The 15,684-nt window shown below is 39.6% G+C and overlaps 1 protein-coding gene across 4 annotated transcripts in view; it reads right to left on the bottom strand.

Annotated features, from left to right (window-relative positions):
• STXBP5L (syntaxin binding protein 5L) overlaps positions 1-15,684 on the bottom strand; it is a 203,106-nt gene that overhangs the window by 91,107 nt on the left and 96,315 nt on the right. For all 4 annotated transcript variants that reach the window (XM_027777826.2, XM_005231088.3, XM_027777827.2 and 1 more), the window contains exon 6: positions 4,036-4,099. In XM_027777826.2, the coding sequence (XP_027633627.1) occupies positions 4,036-4,099 (64 nt within the window). The remainder of the gene's footprint in view (positions 1-4,035; positions 4,100-15,684) is intronic.

The raw sequence follows: 15,684 nt of genomic DNA, 5'->3' as shown, positions 1-15,684 counted from the left end.
ATGAAATGCATTTGATGATGTCTTCTTAGGGAGATTTCTCCTTTACAATCAACTAATTGCATCCTGGCACGTGCCATCCAACCCCTTCCTTAATCTGGTAGCACAAAACAGCTGGGAGAAAAAACCCAAGCTTGCCAAGTGCACACTGTATTTAGGTGTTATTAGGTCTCAGAAATAGGAAGGTCAGCTCACCAGCTGATAGTTAATAACATAAAACGTTTTCCTATTAAGCTTTCTCCATTTGGTGGGAAACTGCAGATCATTGCAGTTAATGTCTTCTTCTGTGGCAGAAAGAAAATTCATGTTGGCTACAGATCTGCCACTTACAAATATCTGTGCACTTCAGCCTGTTCCTAATGTACACTTATTCATTGATTTGGCAGACATAGTTATATTTCATGAACTTAATCACTAGGTCCCCAAGTTGTTCTTCAGCGACACATTAAATGCCCAGATTCTCTTTGTTGTCTGTCTTCCAGCCACGGCTTGCTTGACTCATTAAGACGACTGTCTCCAAAGTCTGCCTTGATGGCAGACTGAATTCAGACAGTGCACTCTGGAAAAATTTTGAATGGTAGAAGTCTTCCGGAATTGCATTTACTCTTTTGGCACAGAAAAACGGGTCATCAGTCACTGATATAAACTGGAACTTATAGGAATTGAAAGAATTTTAACAGATGAATATGCAGTCAGCACACAATCTTCCCTGGCTTTCAAAAAGAGATCTTACGATCATCCTAGATTTGGAAAGGTTTGTCTGTGTTTTAGGACTCTTGACCACTCCACACCTATAGGAGAATGCTATTTATTTACTTCAGTGAAACATGCCCAGATCTGGTAACAACTTTGTGATACCCCAGAGAATATACTACTGGACCGTTGCAGAGCACAATACCTTTGTACTTGGAGAGTACACACGCATCTGTATTTTGAGCAATGATTATGACTGATTTGTACCCACTATTCATTTCCTGAAGCGTATCTAAAGAACGCTTTTATCTACCGCCCACCTATGAAGCGTTGTGGAGAGTCTGATTTCTCCCACCACCACCTCTTGATGGTCTTCAGTTACCTTGAAGCTGGGGAGCCAAGCAAAGTATTTAGAGCTGTCTTGAAACAGCTCAATTACCTAAGAACAACCCTGCTCAATTAAACAAAAGTCGACCTATTGCCATGTCTTCTACTGGAATGGCCAAGAGCAAATGACAAATACCAATATGGAATGAGGGCAAGTACTTATCATACAGCTCACATATTCTTTCAGCCCAAGTAATTTGCTCATTCAAAGATAGCCAACTCCTCACCTAGAATGACTCCATTTAACCTCATCTTTAATAATCTTTTAGGAAAATTCAGCAAACCTTTTCAGTAGCCCTTCAAATTGATTTCTCCTGTGTTAACTTTTCCAGCCTCCCTTGGGCCCAATATACATTTTCAGCACCCACTGCACCATTTGGAAAGTTTCATAGCTTCTACTTACTACACATTTGTACCTAACTGGCTTGTTTGGAATCCGAATTGTTGGCTTCATTTGATATCCTTTTAGGTTTTGTACTGAAAGAGACTATAAGCTGTTTCTACCCTCTTCATAACAACTATGGGTTTCAAACTAAGAATCACAATGAGCTCTTCTCTACAATGAATTGTCCTGACTCACTTAGTTGTGTCTCGTATAGAAAACCTTGCCCCTCTGTTGAATTTCTTTTAGCACAATTACGGGATTTTTGAGCTACAAGGACAAATATACTCAGTATTCAGCAGGCAAATCAACCATGTATTTATGCAATAGCCCTGTTTTATTCTCTGTTCTTCTCCAGATAATGACTAATTTTGATATTCTTTATTGGTCACTACTGAGCATTGAGCTGACATTTTCATTGAACTATCAATCAATCATCCCTCAAAGCTCTTGATACCAAACAGTAACCAGCTCAGACCCATTGCTTTATATTTAAAGTCAGAAATGTTTTCCCACACGTATATCACTTACTATCATTTACACCAAACACTTACTTATCGCAATATTTAACCTGCTGTTTTACTTCTCGGTTTTGCAGCCTCCTAAAGTCCAGCAAACTTGATCACATCGCTGCTCACTCTCTTTTCTAGGTTGTTCATGAGTGTGCTGAACAGCAAATGTCCCAGAAATTGGTTGGCTTGCTTTATTTTTTTCCCATTCTGAAGATTGTTTTATCCTCCATTCTTTCAACCAAAGTTTAATGAGGCTTAGTCGAAAAATTTAGTTCATTTTTTTCTCTACATTTTTTGATTTAGAGCTATGTATTTTAGAGCTATATTTCTCTAAATTTTCTTCTAAAATTTTTGATTTAGAGCTATGTCTTTTGATTTAGTGCTTGGATCTTCTTAAATTCTGTACTTCTACCAATACCTTCCTGAAAACATCAAACACTGAATTCCACATTCTGCAAATCTGCAAGCATTTTGTTAGCACCGATTTGTTCTTTACACCACTCTCATCTGTCAATGATATAAACAGCTACACTGGGATGGTTTCAGTATGGCTTACATTTTCTACTCTTTCTCCCCATAAATTTGCAGTGTTTGTTTTTCAGAGGGATCCATCTGATTTTGCTGTTGCTGTTGTTTTTAGTATGCTAGTACTTCAGCAGTGCCCAGATGTCTCCAATGTGCCCTCTGAGCAACAAGTAACTATCTCCAAGCAAGTTCTCCTCTTAATTCCCTTTCCTGGGACCTTTTAATCTTCATTCTTTCTGCTGAAGTTAAAATATTTCAGGTTTCTGTTTGGACATGGTGCATGAAATTCCTGTAAGAGATGTTCACTTACAGACCATTTTTTCTTTTAGTATTATATCCTTTTTCCCTACACCATGTGCTTTAGGTAGGTCAGCAGCAGCTTCTGCTGTGGCCCGTGAACAAAAGTTATGCCTTATCAATAAACCTTTATTTTTATCAGGTATTTTGCCGTAGATAGTTATATAGCATTTCTGGATGGCTTCTTGTTTGAGGCTAAAACACTACACTTCGTAGCATTTAATGACTTTATTTGCTGTATTCTAAATGGCTCGATCTATTGCGATTCTTCCAAAAAGGCTGAGAGATCCAGTCTAACTTGTTGGAGGGCTAGCTGGCAAGTGTATGATTTGCACAGTTCACTTTGCAATATGGATGAGTCCAGGGATGGATAATGCAAATGAAATTCAGATGTAGTCATCAGTGCTTTTTCTAAGTACCCATAATAATTTCAGCTTAATGTCCCCCACATCAGTATCGGAAATTTAAATTGCTGCTAGTTTCCAATACCCATCAGCTGTTACATCAGCCACACTGTCAAATAGATACAACTTTTGTAAGATGCAGTCCTTTTACAAATACACACTAAAATGCAACTGGCAAAAGTGATCAAAAATGATGAGATAGTTAATGGCCCCTTCCACACAGGCAAAATGCTCTAAAATTCAGTAATAATAAAAAAAACTCTAATAAAACTGGTATTCTGGCAACCAAATTTCATTTTGGAAAAGCTACCATACAAATAAAGCCAACTCCAATTTTGCCTGCTGATGGTTTCAGTCACAACCCCAACACTCTGACTGTATGTTTTGCTTCCACTTGTTGACAGCTCTTTGCTGTTCTCAATTCTGTTCACAAACAACAAGTTCCAACCTTGCAAGCTACTACCATTATTTTTGTGTAAGAAAAGACTTATTATCTTATGAAAGCTTACTATAATGTTTTCACAATAGCATGTTTATCCAAGTACTGAAGTAATGATATGAGGTTTTAGTCAATTCTTACTTAAGCAAAGTTAAGTTTATTTAATCAGGAACAATTCTGGTTGGCTATAGGTTTCAGAGTGCAGTATGTTGTCTGTATCACAGATTTTTTGTTCATTAAAATTGTATGAAGGGGATTTTTTTCTTAAAAATGTAAATAGTAAAAATTACCTTGCAAATACAGAAATAAAGCAGATGATAAAATTAGTGAGTAAGCAAAAGGAAAGAGCTATAATGGCTATGCAACGTTGCAGTGTTTTATACCATTAGTTGTACTCACTTTTCCCTCATCTCTTGGGCTGTCACTTAAATGTACAACTGGCCCAGGGTGAGTCTTTGTGGATCTGCAAGATAAAAATAAATTCAAATCTGTAAATATCTTCTGTATGAAGACCTAGATGCTTACCTTAATTTCTAGGTGTGTTAACACATACCTTCAGTGCTTTAAAAGTCATCCTAAAAAGCCCAGCAGGGGAAGATAACTATCTGAAAGTTATCAATATATTTAATGTTCTTCTCTACTTCCTTTTTGCTGTTACAGGCAAAGATTCTCCTTTGTTGATGAATTCTTTCTTTTGTTGTTTTCTAAAAAATTCTCACTATTCCTTCTTCTATTACAGTGATTCTCACCTCACTCCTCATTTCTAAGGCTTTTTTGCCTTTTCTATTCTCCACTCTCTTTGTGCCTGCCCTCCTTGCTTGCTCGATTTCAAGGCTAATGTGGCAAGGACTTGCAAAGTCTTCACTGGAGTCATTTGAAATACTGGTTAACAAGACTCATTAAGTTCCAATCTCATTAATGACAGGTCTTCAGTAATCTCACCTGCACTGCTCCATCAGGTAGCTTCTTGGCATCCCTGCAGTGGGGTTTCAGAAGCCGAGCACCTGGCCTTTGTCCATTCTGTAAAGCCCTACGACATCTTCAGACCAACCAATATAGTCACACCCGCAATGGCTCCTCAGCCGTTAAGACCCAACCCATGTGCCTTCGTAAGCCTCTATGGAGATGGCTTACTGTTCTAGCTGTCCCCTCTTTTTTTGTAACATACCAGCAACATGGTATGCAACTTGGTACAGGGACTGCTGCTTAAGTCATTGACATCCAGCACCTGACAGCAAATGCAAACCATAGGAAACTGAATGGAAAGATGAAGATTTTTCAACTGTCATCTCTTCTGACCAGACCTTTAGGCCCTGGCAGTCATATAGAACAAGAAAACAAGGAGAAGTCCACAAAGCTTCAGGCTATTTGAATGTCTGCACAAAACAAGACCATTCTTCCATGTAGGTTTTGGGGTCAGAGCACATGTGCCCCTTGGAGTCCAGCTTCAGCTATAGACTTCAATGGCTGGTCTTGGTTTACTAAAGGTCACCAGGAAAAAAAAGTATGTCAGAGATTGGCAGGGCCCATAAATCTAAGAATTTATCTGGAAGCCATACCTAAAACTACCTAAGCTCCAAGTTTTAAAACAATCTGCAAGAGAATTAGAGAAACAAAGCAAAACAAGGCTCTCCAACCATACTGCTCACAGGATTTTCCTAAATCAACAGCATTCCTCTTTGGCTCAAATACTGCACTATAGCAAAACCAGCCTCTGCTCTACCAGGTCAGACTACAACCCAAGACTGAGCGTGGCATGCAAAAATTCCCAGGCAACCGAAACATTGAAATACTGTGGAGCAATCCATATCCTCATAGACTCCTGCTTCCTAAAACAATATGCTTGCTCCAATGCTCTTGAAAGCATGCACGCTCTCCTCTGGCCTCTAGTTTTTGCATGTAGAATGTTTTATATATTTTGGCTATTTGGTCATGCATGAAGCTAGGCCAAAGCAGAGTGGGAAAGACCCTGTCTGCTATTTACCTCTGAGCTAAAGCCCATGAAAAATTACTCCAGACATCCTTAGACCTTCCAGACTAAGTTTATTCCAGGCCAAAGAGATAGAAAACTTCAAGTCATCTGAAGGCCAGACCACCTCCCAAGACTACACCTTCACATATATTTTAACATTACTGCTAGCTGCATGCACTAAGCTAGTGGCAGTGCATCAAACCCCTTCCCCAGGGAATCTCTTCCATGGGATGATCCCCTGCCCACATCTTCAGCTTTGGCAGATTATGTTTCCACAGATACCTGCAGCATGTTACTTTTCTACAGGAGGTCTTGGTGAGCAAGGCTTCTGCAAGAGCATTTCGCAAAACACCCCATCACAGAAGCGAGATCAGCAGGAAAGCAGTGGCCAGCCAGTTTCTACAGCAATGTTCTATACAGGCTGCCTTTAATGGTGCCAGCAAGTGCCCATTTGGCTTGAGTCATGGCACACAGTAATTTTGTGCAGAGAGGCAGTTAGCGGGAGATCTGACTGTCATTCCTACCCAAGCCAGCTCCCCAGAAGGGACCCCTCTGGCTGAGCTTCTGAGTAACCTGTTCTGGAATAAAAAAAAATAAATAAAAAAAAATTCCCACAACACCAGAGCTTGGAGCAGGAAGGGTAGGTAGGCAGCGATGGGGTGAGATGAGGATATCTGCAAGTAGTGCTCAGACCCACATGTTTATCACATCTGTCCTCAGGGAACGAATATGCCATCTCAGAACATTCTAGGCTGCTTTGAACTTTGTTTCTGATATAGGTTCACCTATCTGAACTGGTCAGAATATGGTGATGGAAAGAACTAGCTCTGTTTGGGGTACGTGGTGCCTATGCCATGACCGACAAAGGAGGAAGGATAAGAGGAAAAACGGTGAAAAGGCAGCATAAGAAATTTTGCTTTTTAGGCAGATAAGAACCACTGATGACAGAATCAGGAGCAGAGCCAAGCGAACGTCAGGCATGACTAAGCTGGCAACAGACAAAATGGTGTAAGGAGCACACGCAGGCTGACGTGGCACACTGCTTTGGTGCTTCCCAGCCCACTGAACCAGCCAGTATGCAGGCTGGGTTGCTTGGCCATACTGGTACTGGACCAGCAATACTGGCAAAACTAGGGCAAATGGAGCGAGAAAGGGAAAGAGCATACTGTCTAAGCTAAAATTTGATCCCTCTGGGCTGCTCTTTGTGCCTACCGATTTTAACAGTCAAGAACAATTTTGATAAATCTGTGCAACCACTGTTTTCTTTTTAAGATACATGTGTCATTGCTTACCAAAGAAATGTATCCATTTGTCTTTGGATAGAAGCGAAGTCTTAACATGAGCTGTAGTCACTCTGCATTACATCTTACTTTAGGCTAATTATACTTTCATTGTCACACAAACTAGTTGTTCCTCTGTAAATGATATAAAACTGTCTTTTATTATAAGTCTTACTTCTATCTTACATTTTTGCAGGGGTGTAGCATCAAATTTCCATGCTAAGACCTCAACTAAAATGGGTAACCTTCACTAATACGATAAATTTTCGAATCTCCACCATTTCTCTCTTGAATCTATTGTAAATGATAGCTGGAGGATCCTGAGATTTATTACACTGTAATAAAATTTCTTTTTGCTTTTCAGGATATTAGGCACTGTTAGTTTCTTTTAGGAGTATTCTCTTTTTCTTATTAGGTTCCTAGCTATTTCTTTAGTTTTGTTGAGTAAAAGCTTCATATACATTATCAGCAAAGTTGATATCAAACACAGCAGTCTGTGCACTAAATGCATGAGATATTACTTTTCCTCTTTCTCTTTCCTCTGTATTTGATATAAGTATTCTCTCAATGTTTATATTATAATACTCCTCAGGACTTTAATAGTTTACTTGTTTTGTACGATATCTGACTTGGCCAGGCTTCTTCCATTTCCTTCCAGTTTTATTATTTCAGTCTGTCAGGTATGACACCACCAAAAGACTTAACAAACCATTGTTCTGCTTTCACGTGTACACCCACCAGCCCCTGGTTCCATTCCTGTTAGCTCTTTGGTGTTGGACATTGGATGTAGGTGTCAAGGTTCTGCATACAGCCAGCTCCACCTAGCTCCAACAGCCCCACCACAGGGCACAGCTGAGCCCCTCAGCCAAGACGGTGGTGACACAGGGAAAATAAACTTAAGGAAGGGCAAAAAATGCTGCACAAGCAGTGAGGAAAAAAGTGAGGAACAGCCCTGCGAGCAGCAAGGTCAGCGAAGGAAGAGGGAAGGAGGTGTTCCAAGCACCACAGCAGGAATTTCCCCGCAGCCTGTGGAGAGGATCCCTTCAGACAGATATTTCCCCTGCAGCCCATGGGAGATGCCACACTGGAGCAGGTGGGTTTTTCCTGAAGGAATCACAGCCTGTGGAGAGCCCACACTGGAGCAGGGTTATCCTGAAGAACTGACCCGTGCTGGAGCAGGGGAAAAGTGTGAGGAGGAAGGAGGAGCAGAGAGGAGCTGTAACGGACTGATCACAACCCCCATTCCCCATCCTCCTGCGCTGCTCAGTAGCAGGATGGAAGTAGAGGAGTTGGGAATGAAGGAGCGAAGTTGAGCCTAGGAAAAACAGGGTTTGGAGGAAAGGTGTTTTAGTTTTTGTCTTTGTTTCTTACCAGTCTACTCTATTTTAACTGGCAATAAATTACATTTTCTCCAAGTCAAGTCTGGTTTGCCTGTTGACAGTAACTGGTAAGTGATCTCCCTGTCTTTATCAGGATCCATGAACTTTTCCATCTTATTTTCTTTCCCTGTCCTGTTGAGGAGGCGGAGTGAGAGAGCAGCTGGGTGGGGATCTCGCTACTAGCCAGGGTTCACCCACCACAAAGACCCTGATTGTTTAACAGCTGCCAGGAAACAGAGTCTATTAAGTCTGGCAATCATAACCCTAACTCTGTCAGGAAATGAGAAAGGATCTTTTTAAAATAGTTGTACATCCGAAAACTTGTTTCGGGTGTGCCACTGCAGATAATATCACACTCAGAGTTTATGAGGTGATGACAACAGATATTCCTGAAGATTTTGGAACTGTAAAACCTACTCCCTGGCAGTCCTCCTGCACTGCCTTTCTGGGGCTCCAAAAAACATGTTGGGTTTTCATACATATCAAGTAAAGTTGTTCCCTCCTTGGGCTAAATAACAAGGAATGTTCAGAAGGTGGAGCACAAAGCTTTTTGTTTGGTTTCAGATGGGACATGCATGGTTCCATCTTGGGGGAGACATTCTGGGCAGGATAGACTGACCTGAAATAACACCACTTCAGATGGAGCAGGGAAGAAAACCGTGTGTGAAAGGGTTGTAACTTTCTACAGTCTACTTGGTCTTCTGCTTGTTGCTCTGAACCTGTTCTATGGCTGGATACAGAAGGAGAGACATAGTAAAACCACTCTGCAACACATTTTGCTTGCTTTTCCTGAATGATTTTATCTCTTTCCTAGTGCAGGACTGTGGCTAGGAACCCAAAGGAACTAGTCCTTTGCACCACACTAAAACCAGGAATAGTCTACAGAAGGCAGAACAGTGCCTTACTTCTTGCATCTTCTTGTCTCCTCGAGGAAAGTATGTATAAACAGAATAAAAGCAATGTCTCTTGGAGCCCTACAGAAGCGTTGTTTTTAAAAGGAGTGCCTGGCATTAGGCTCTACAGTCAATTTCTACTAAGGGCAGACATCATGACTGCGCTACAAGTAGGACTGAATGAAGCAATTATTTAGTTAACTGTATTATATCAATAATACTAGTTTACAGAACTCATGAACCTCTCAGAGCTACAGATACAGCAATTACTACTTTCATACAGTAAATTATACTGCATGTGGAAATGTCGACACACAAAAATATTTTGTAACTTTAGTATATATAAAATGTTTTGTTTCCCTTCATTGCTATTACAGCAGAGTTGTCAAGGAGACTGGAAAGTTGTATGCTGTCATTGTGGAACAGCCTACAAAGAAAGAACACCGCTGAATAACATTAAAGCAAAAGCAGAGATCCAGCAGCTCCTAGAAACGACAAAGAGGTGCTGGGAAACCAACCACAGTTGAAGCTATTGTGAATAAAACACACTACTGTTGATGCCAGATACCTGTGTGTAGGCATTTCTTCAAGCTGGCTTTAGAAGACTGGGTGAATACTAGCTATTCCTTGAGAAAGGAGAAAATAAAGATGAATCAGTAGGTGAAAATAAGGCGTAAGTGAAATAGTTGAGCAGAGAATTCTTCATTCCCAAGTACTAGCTGGGGTACAGCTGAGGATGACTGAGAAAATAAAAGCTCTGAAAAGACATGAAAAGGATAAAAGACAAAGCCAAGTCCATACACAGCAGAAAGAAAAATATATGAAGGCCAAATCCAAAAAATATCAGCAATGATTTGCAGTAAAATATTCCTGAAGCAAAAGCTACCTTCAATTGAGCAAGAAAAAAGTACAAGCTAATGATACAAAGGACTGCAATGTTTTGTAGCCTTCACTGACCTTTAAGCCACAAAAACAGACTGCAGAAGAATTGGAAAATGGAACAAAAGGTTCCCATGACAGCTGTACAGAACTAGAAGTTTGTTAAGAATCTAGTGATACTTGAGCTGTTTTGCAGTTCATCAGAAGTTATTCCTGACAGCTGCAGGTATTAATTTGTTTGGTGCATATGCATTTGGGGAGATGAGGGAGCTGATATGCCATTAAGACTTGGCTCTTACTCAGAAGAACAGGACTGAAATGAAGAAACCATTCACTGTAAAACAGGAGTCTTCAAAAGACTTGTAAGGATGGAATCCTACAAGTATTTAGTTATTTTGTTCTAAAATTAGAAAGCTCAAGGTTCAGCAATATTATAATATTAACCCAGGAAAATGTGGGAAATACAGAGATGATATATGCCTCCATCATTCTGGGAAGTTTTATGCAGTCTAAGAAATGGATTGTCTTGCATACTGTTGTAAGAAAAATACCAAGACAATCTTTAAAATAGATAAAAGTAATGCATGACAAAATAGACTCAAATCAAGAGAAATCCATTTTCCATTTAAAAAAAAAAAAGTCTGCACAACTGCAGAAGCATTGTAATGATTTTGGAGAAGAATGAAGATCTGGTGGTAGAAAGTGGTAGGAGTTAGGTGAGGGGGGAAATAAGGGAAAACATCTATATTAGTCGTTGTTACAGAGCTGGAGTTGACTGTATGTGACAGTGCTGAGAAAAGCACATGCATAAGCAGATAATTCTGTTGTGCCAGTAGTCAGACATCTGCCGCAGTTCTGCTTTCCACAAAGGTGCAGCGCACCAGAGATTTTAAGACTTTCTTTTCATTGGTAGAGTCACAGAGAAAAAAATAAAAAGAATGAGTTAGATACATCATTCACATACTGTGGATCAAACCTGGGAACTGAGTAAGTAAGAATCAGTTCAACCTCAATATGCAACTCTGAGTCTTAGACACTATTTCTAAAATGTCTAGAAGGATGCTTTGCAACTTGCACTTTCTTTATACTAGGAATTATTTCCATTTGTATCCATGCACAGAGGCGGCAGCAGTTGCCCCTAGACTGCTACTTCTCTTCCTGTGTGCTGCTTTCCTTCACTGCTGTGGAACTACTGGCTCTGAGACACATCTAGAAAATGAGGATGGGCAAGGAAAGTGCAGACCAAGTTACGGTTCCATAACCAATTTCCAATTTGCCCAATTCTTTGATACTCCAAATTCCATAAATTTTGACGTTTCAGTTATTCATTCATTAGTTAGTAGGGTGTTTAAACAATGGAAAATGCATGTTTGTGAAGGGGGCTTTCAATGCAGATTTCTCATTTCTGGAGTTCAGTGGACTCACATATCAAGATCTTCTTTTCCCAACTCTAGATGACCTTCCAAAATGTATGATCCTGCAGGCTGAGACAATTATTCCCATTGTAGCTGGAGTAAATCGAGACATGCAGGGCTTATTGACTATTTTTCTCTTCTGGACCTGTTTCCAAACATTTTGAAGGAAAAGAGAGAACCTGTTTGCTTATTAGAGAGTAGAAAACCAAACAGTATCAGGAGCCCCAAACATCTCTGGCAAAGGACTAGCTCTGCTACATGATAAGGAAATGACAAATTAGTAAGTTTTGAGTTATTCTTTATTCTTAGCTGAAAAGATGTGTCAGTGTGGTCTGAGATGTGGCATGAGATGATAGAAACAGCTGAGACATGAACTGCTAGAGAAAATGTTTCTAAAACTCCATGTATTCTAATGCTCTTTCTCAGCTCTGGAAAAGGCCAGGTCCACTGAAGCTAAAGGATTTTTTCCTGTAACTTCTAGAATCAGTCGTGCCTCAGCACTGAAATTAATCTCAAGTGAAAAAAATTGTGTTTCCTTTGCATTATTGGTCTATTCAGACCTTTATTTCTCATTAATATTAGATACTGTTTAAGCAAGCTGGATGATCTCTCCTGTATGAGAAGACAACAGTCCCTATGATAGAATAGGTATTGCAACCATCTTTTTGACATGTATCTCTACTAGATGCTTCTGAACTGGTCAGAATGAGAAACTCAGCATCACTGCAAAATATAGTGCTCTACAGATCTTTCAGTATATTTTGATACAAAAGTAGCCACCAAAATCACAAATGGTAACAAAAACCCCGCTAAAAAAACCAAACCAAAAGCCAACTTTGTAAGTCAAAGTAGCCATGCAGGAAAAGGTGATAGGATTTCTTGTGTCATATGCAAAGTCTAAAAATGTTACATCCAAACCTGTCTCTCCTTCAACTCTTTAAAATACTAAGTATCTTCACCTCAGTGTTTCACTGCAACAGAATTACTGTTAGAAAAAAAATTCCTGCAGTTATTTCATGGGCCTCATTGACTGACAATGCTTGGGTTTTTTTTTCTGAGGATGGCAGTTATGTTCAAGAAGTGTGATGGAACTCTTTATGAGGTTGAATCCTTGTTACGTCCATGAACAGACTGAAGTGAACTGTTGGAATATGTTTTCTATGTTCCATATGTTTTTCACCGATGCAGTAGCATTTATTATATTATTTACTGAGCAATGTCATCATGACCTTAGAGGGACAAACTCAGCCCATGATGAAAGTCCAGAATGCGACCTGTAGGTGTTTTCCAAAGTGGGAAATGACAACACAGGTATTCTGTTCTGACCTCTTCAGGTTACCTTGGCCATAGTGTTAACAATGTATATAGAGGCTCTCTTCAACAATGTCCTGAAAAACTAGGAGAACTGGAATTTCAGCTGGTGGGGTGGTTTCTGGTTTTTGGGTTTTTTTTGTGGGTTTTTTTGTTTTTGTTTTTGTACTCTCACCAAATTAGCTGTAATCTGCCTTTACAGTGGCTTTGGTACAGTAATATATAGTTCAACATTCCCAACTCAAAGCAATTCAGGTTTTTTAAAAAATTAACCAGTTTGATCTCCTATCAGTTTTCACTGTAAAGCCTAGAAATCTTACTGACAGCTGAGTTAAATCCACATTACAAAAATGCATGGAAATTTCATTACAAGTAGGTACTAGTCAGTGAAAAGAATGAGAAGGGATTTTGAAAGAAAGTCGTTATGCTGGTAGACTTAGTCTGAGATTTTAGAAGCTAGATGATCTTTGCACAAAGGGGGAAGAACTCCTTCAGGCTTGTTTGTGCAGATGACACACAAATCTGACACACTTAAAATTCTATTTATAAAGCCTCCACCTAAACAGAGGACTTGAATATAACGGCAGAGCAATTGCTTTTACTGGTCTTTCCTGCCCAGTAAGTTTGACACAAATATGCTTGCACAGAAACTAAACCCTTTCTTTCCAAGCTTTACAGAGAACTGTAGTATCTTCAAACTAACCCCACACTCTGAAATGATATATTCTATCTCAGAATGAAAAACAATGTTATGAGCACTATTAACTCTGCCATATTTGTGGTAAACCTGATTCTGAAGTTTTACATACATACGTGTCCTGATTTCAGCTGGGATAGAGTTGATTTTCTTCTCAGTAGCTGGTAAAGTGCTCTGTTTTGGATTTAGTATGAGAATAATGTTGATAACACAGTGATATTTTAGTTGTTGCTAAGTAGCACTTACTCTGAATCAAGGACTTTTCAGTTTCCCATGCTCTGCCAGTGAGCAGGGGCAGAAGAAGCTGGGAGGGACCAGAGCCAGGACAGCTGAGCTGAACTAGCCAAAGGGATATTCCATACCATAGGACATCATGCTCAGTATATAAACTGGGGGGGTTGGCTGGGAGGTGCCAATCGCTGCTCAGGGACTGGCTGGGCATCAGTCAGCTGGTGGTGAGCATCACTTGGTGGTTTTTTTTCCCTTGGGTTTTATTTCTCTCTCTCATTGCCATTATTATTATTATTGTTGTTGGTTTTTTTACTTCATTTCAATTATTAAATGGTTCTTATCTCAACCTTACCTTTTTTCAAGTCTCCTCCCCACTCTGTGGAGGGTGAGGGGTGTGGGTGGAAGTGAGTGAGCAGCTGCATGAAACTTAGGTGCTGGCTGGGATTAAATCATGACAATACTTTTTCCTATTTTCTTTCATCTTTGAAAGTACCTAACAAAAAAAGGCCCTATGAACTTATAAAGCCCTGAACAACCTAGTTTCATAGCTGATCTTACCGCAAACAGGGAGCTGGTCTAGAAAGTTCCAGAGGGACCTTCCAATATGAATTACTGTATGATTCTATAATACTAAAATGTTGAAAATTACGTGAAGATTGTGTGAAAATAATGTGAAGATTAAAAAATATAAGAACATATCCATGGCCCAAAATAAAATTGTTCTTTCAAAAATACATCTCAGTACTGTTCTATAGGAAAGTCTACTATCATAAGCCCATTTCATAAGCCCATTCTCATGAAGTACACTTAAGAGTTATAACATTTCCTTTAAAAGCTAATCTAAGTTATGTTTTTCCTGCAAAAAAGCAATAGTACTGGAACAGACATCACGGTTTGTTACCAGAAAGAGTTCAAATTACTGAGAAAAGTCACCTAGCCTCAACTTCAGCAGTGCTATAGCACCTGTTAAAGGCAGCTGCTGTGGCAAACGTCACCGTTATCCCCACCAGCCTCTTACTCTAATACAGAGAAATTACTCTGGAGACACACAGCAGCCCCTGTCCACTTGTGCAATACAGGCAAGGACACCTTCCTCTATCTCATATCAAGATGTACATGATGAGATTGAACAGAGAAGTTACAGCCTTCTCAGACTAGCACACTGCTCACGGGGATCAAGTCATACTTGTAAAATTGGTAGAACTAGAAGCAGTGATGAATGAATACCTGTGCTCAACTGCCACCGAAACAGTTCAGGGCAAACTAGCTTTTCAGAAGAGGAAACTGTTACGGTAACCATGCAGCATCTCCAAGTACTTGAAGTGGTAAGGCCTATCTGTGTCATGTTGTCATTACCTATCACAACCTATGGAAGAAAAATTTCAGAAAAATCTAGATATGCTCTTGCATAAGCAATACAAAGAAGATGTACAAAGCTAGGAGAGGCTGCTTGTTTGCCAAAAGGTTCTAGAGAGGTTCTAGCTTCTTGCACAGCACCTAGCCTATCCGAACAACTCAGTACTGAAGGTTGTTAGTAAGCAGCCCTTATTTCCCACATATTTTTCATTGAAAAGAGGCATCACCCTATTCTGTTCTCATGAAAAAGGTCTGTTGTAGCCATTAAAGAAAAAGATTTATCCAAAAGTGTTTTGAAAGATTGAGGAAGTGAAACTTTGTGGAAGGCTTCCATTTCATAAAAAACTTTCAGATTTATTTCCATACAGAATAGAAACATCCTAATGCCTGGAGGAAAGAAAATTCCAAATGCACACAAAGTGAAAATATGTTCTCAAAACCTCAAAGGTGTTATCTATTCAATACAGTGTATATATACACACACATTTTAAAATACAGGAATCAAAAACCCCTCTAATATGTGAACATCACCAAAGCAAAGATAGAAAGAGAAAACAAGTAAGATACTTCCCACTTGAAGAATTCATAAAAATGAACACATTCGTTCTGGTTTTCATGAAACCACATTTTCTAGC

Source organism: Falco peregrinus, chromosome 6 (assembly GCF_023634155.1).
Source record: "Falco peregrinus isolate bFalPer1 chromosome 6, bFalPer1.pri, whole genome shotgun sequence".
Classification (NCBI taxonomy): domain Eukaryota; kingdom Metazoa; phylum Chordata; class Aves; order Falconiformes; family Falconidae; genus Falco; species Falco peregrinus.
This window is presented reverse-complemented; position numbering and strand designations above follow the sequence as displayed.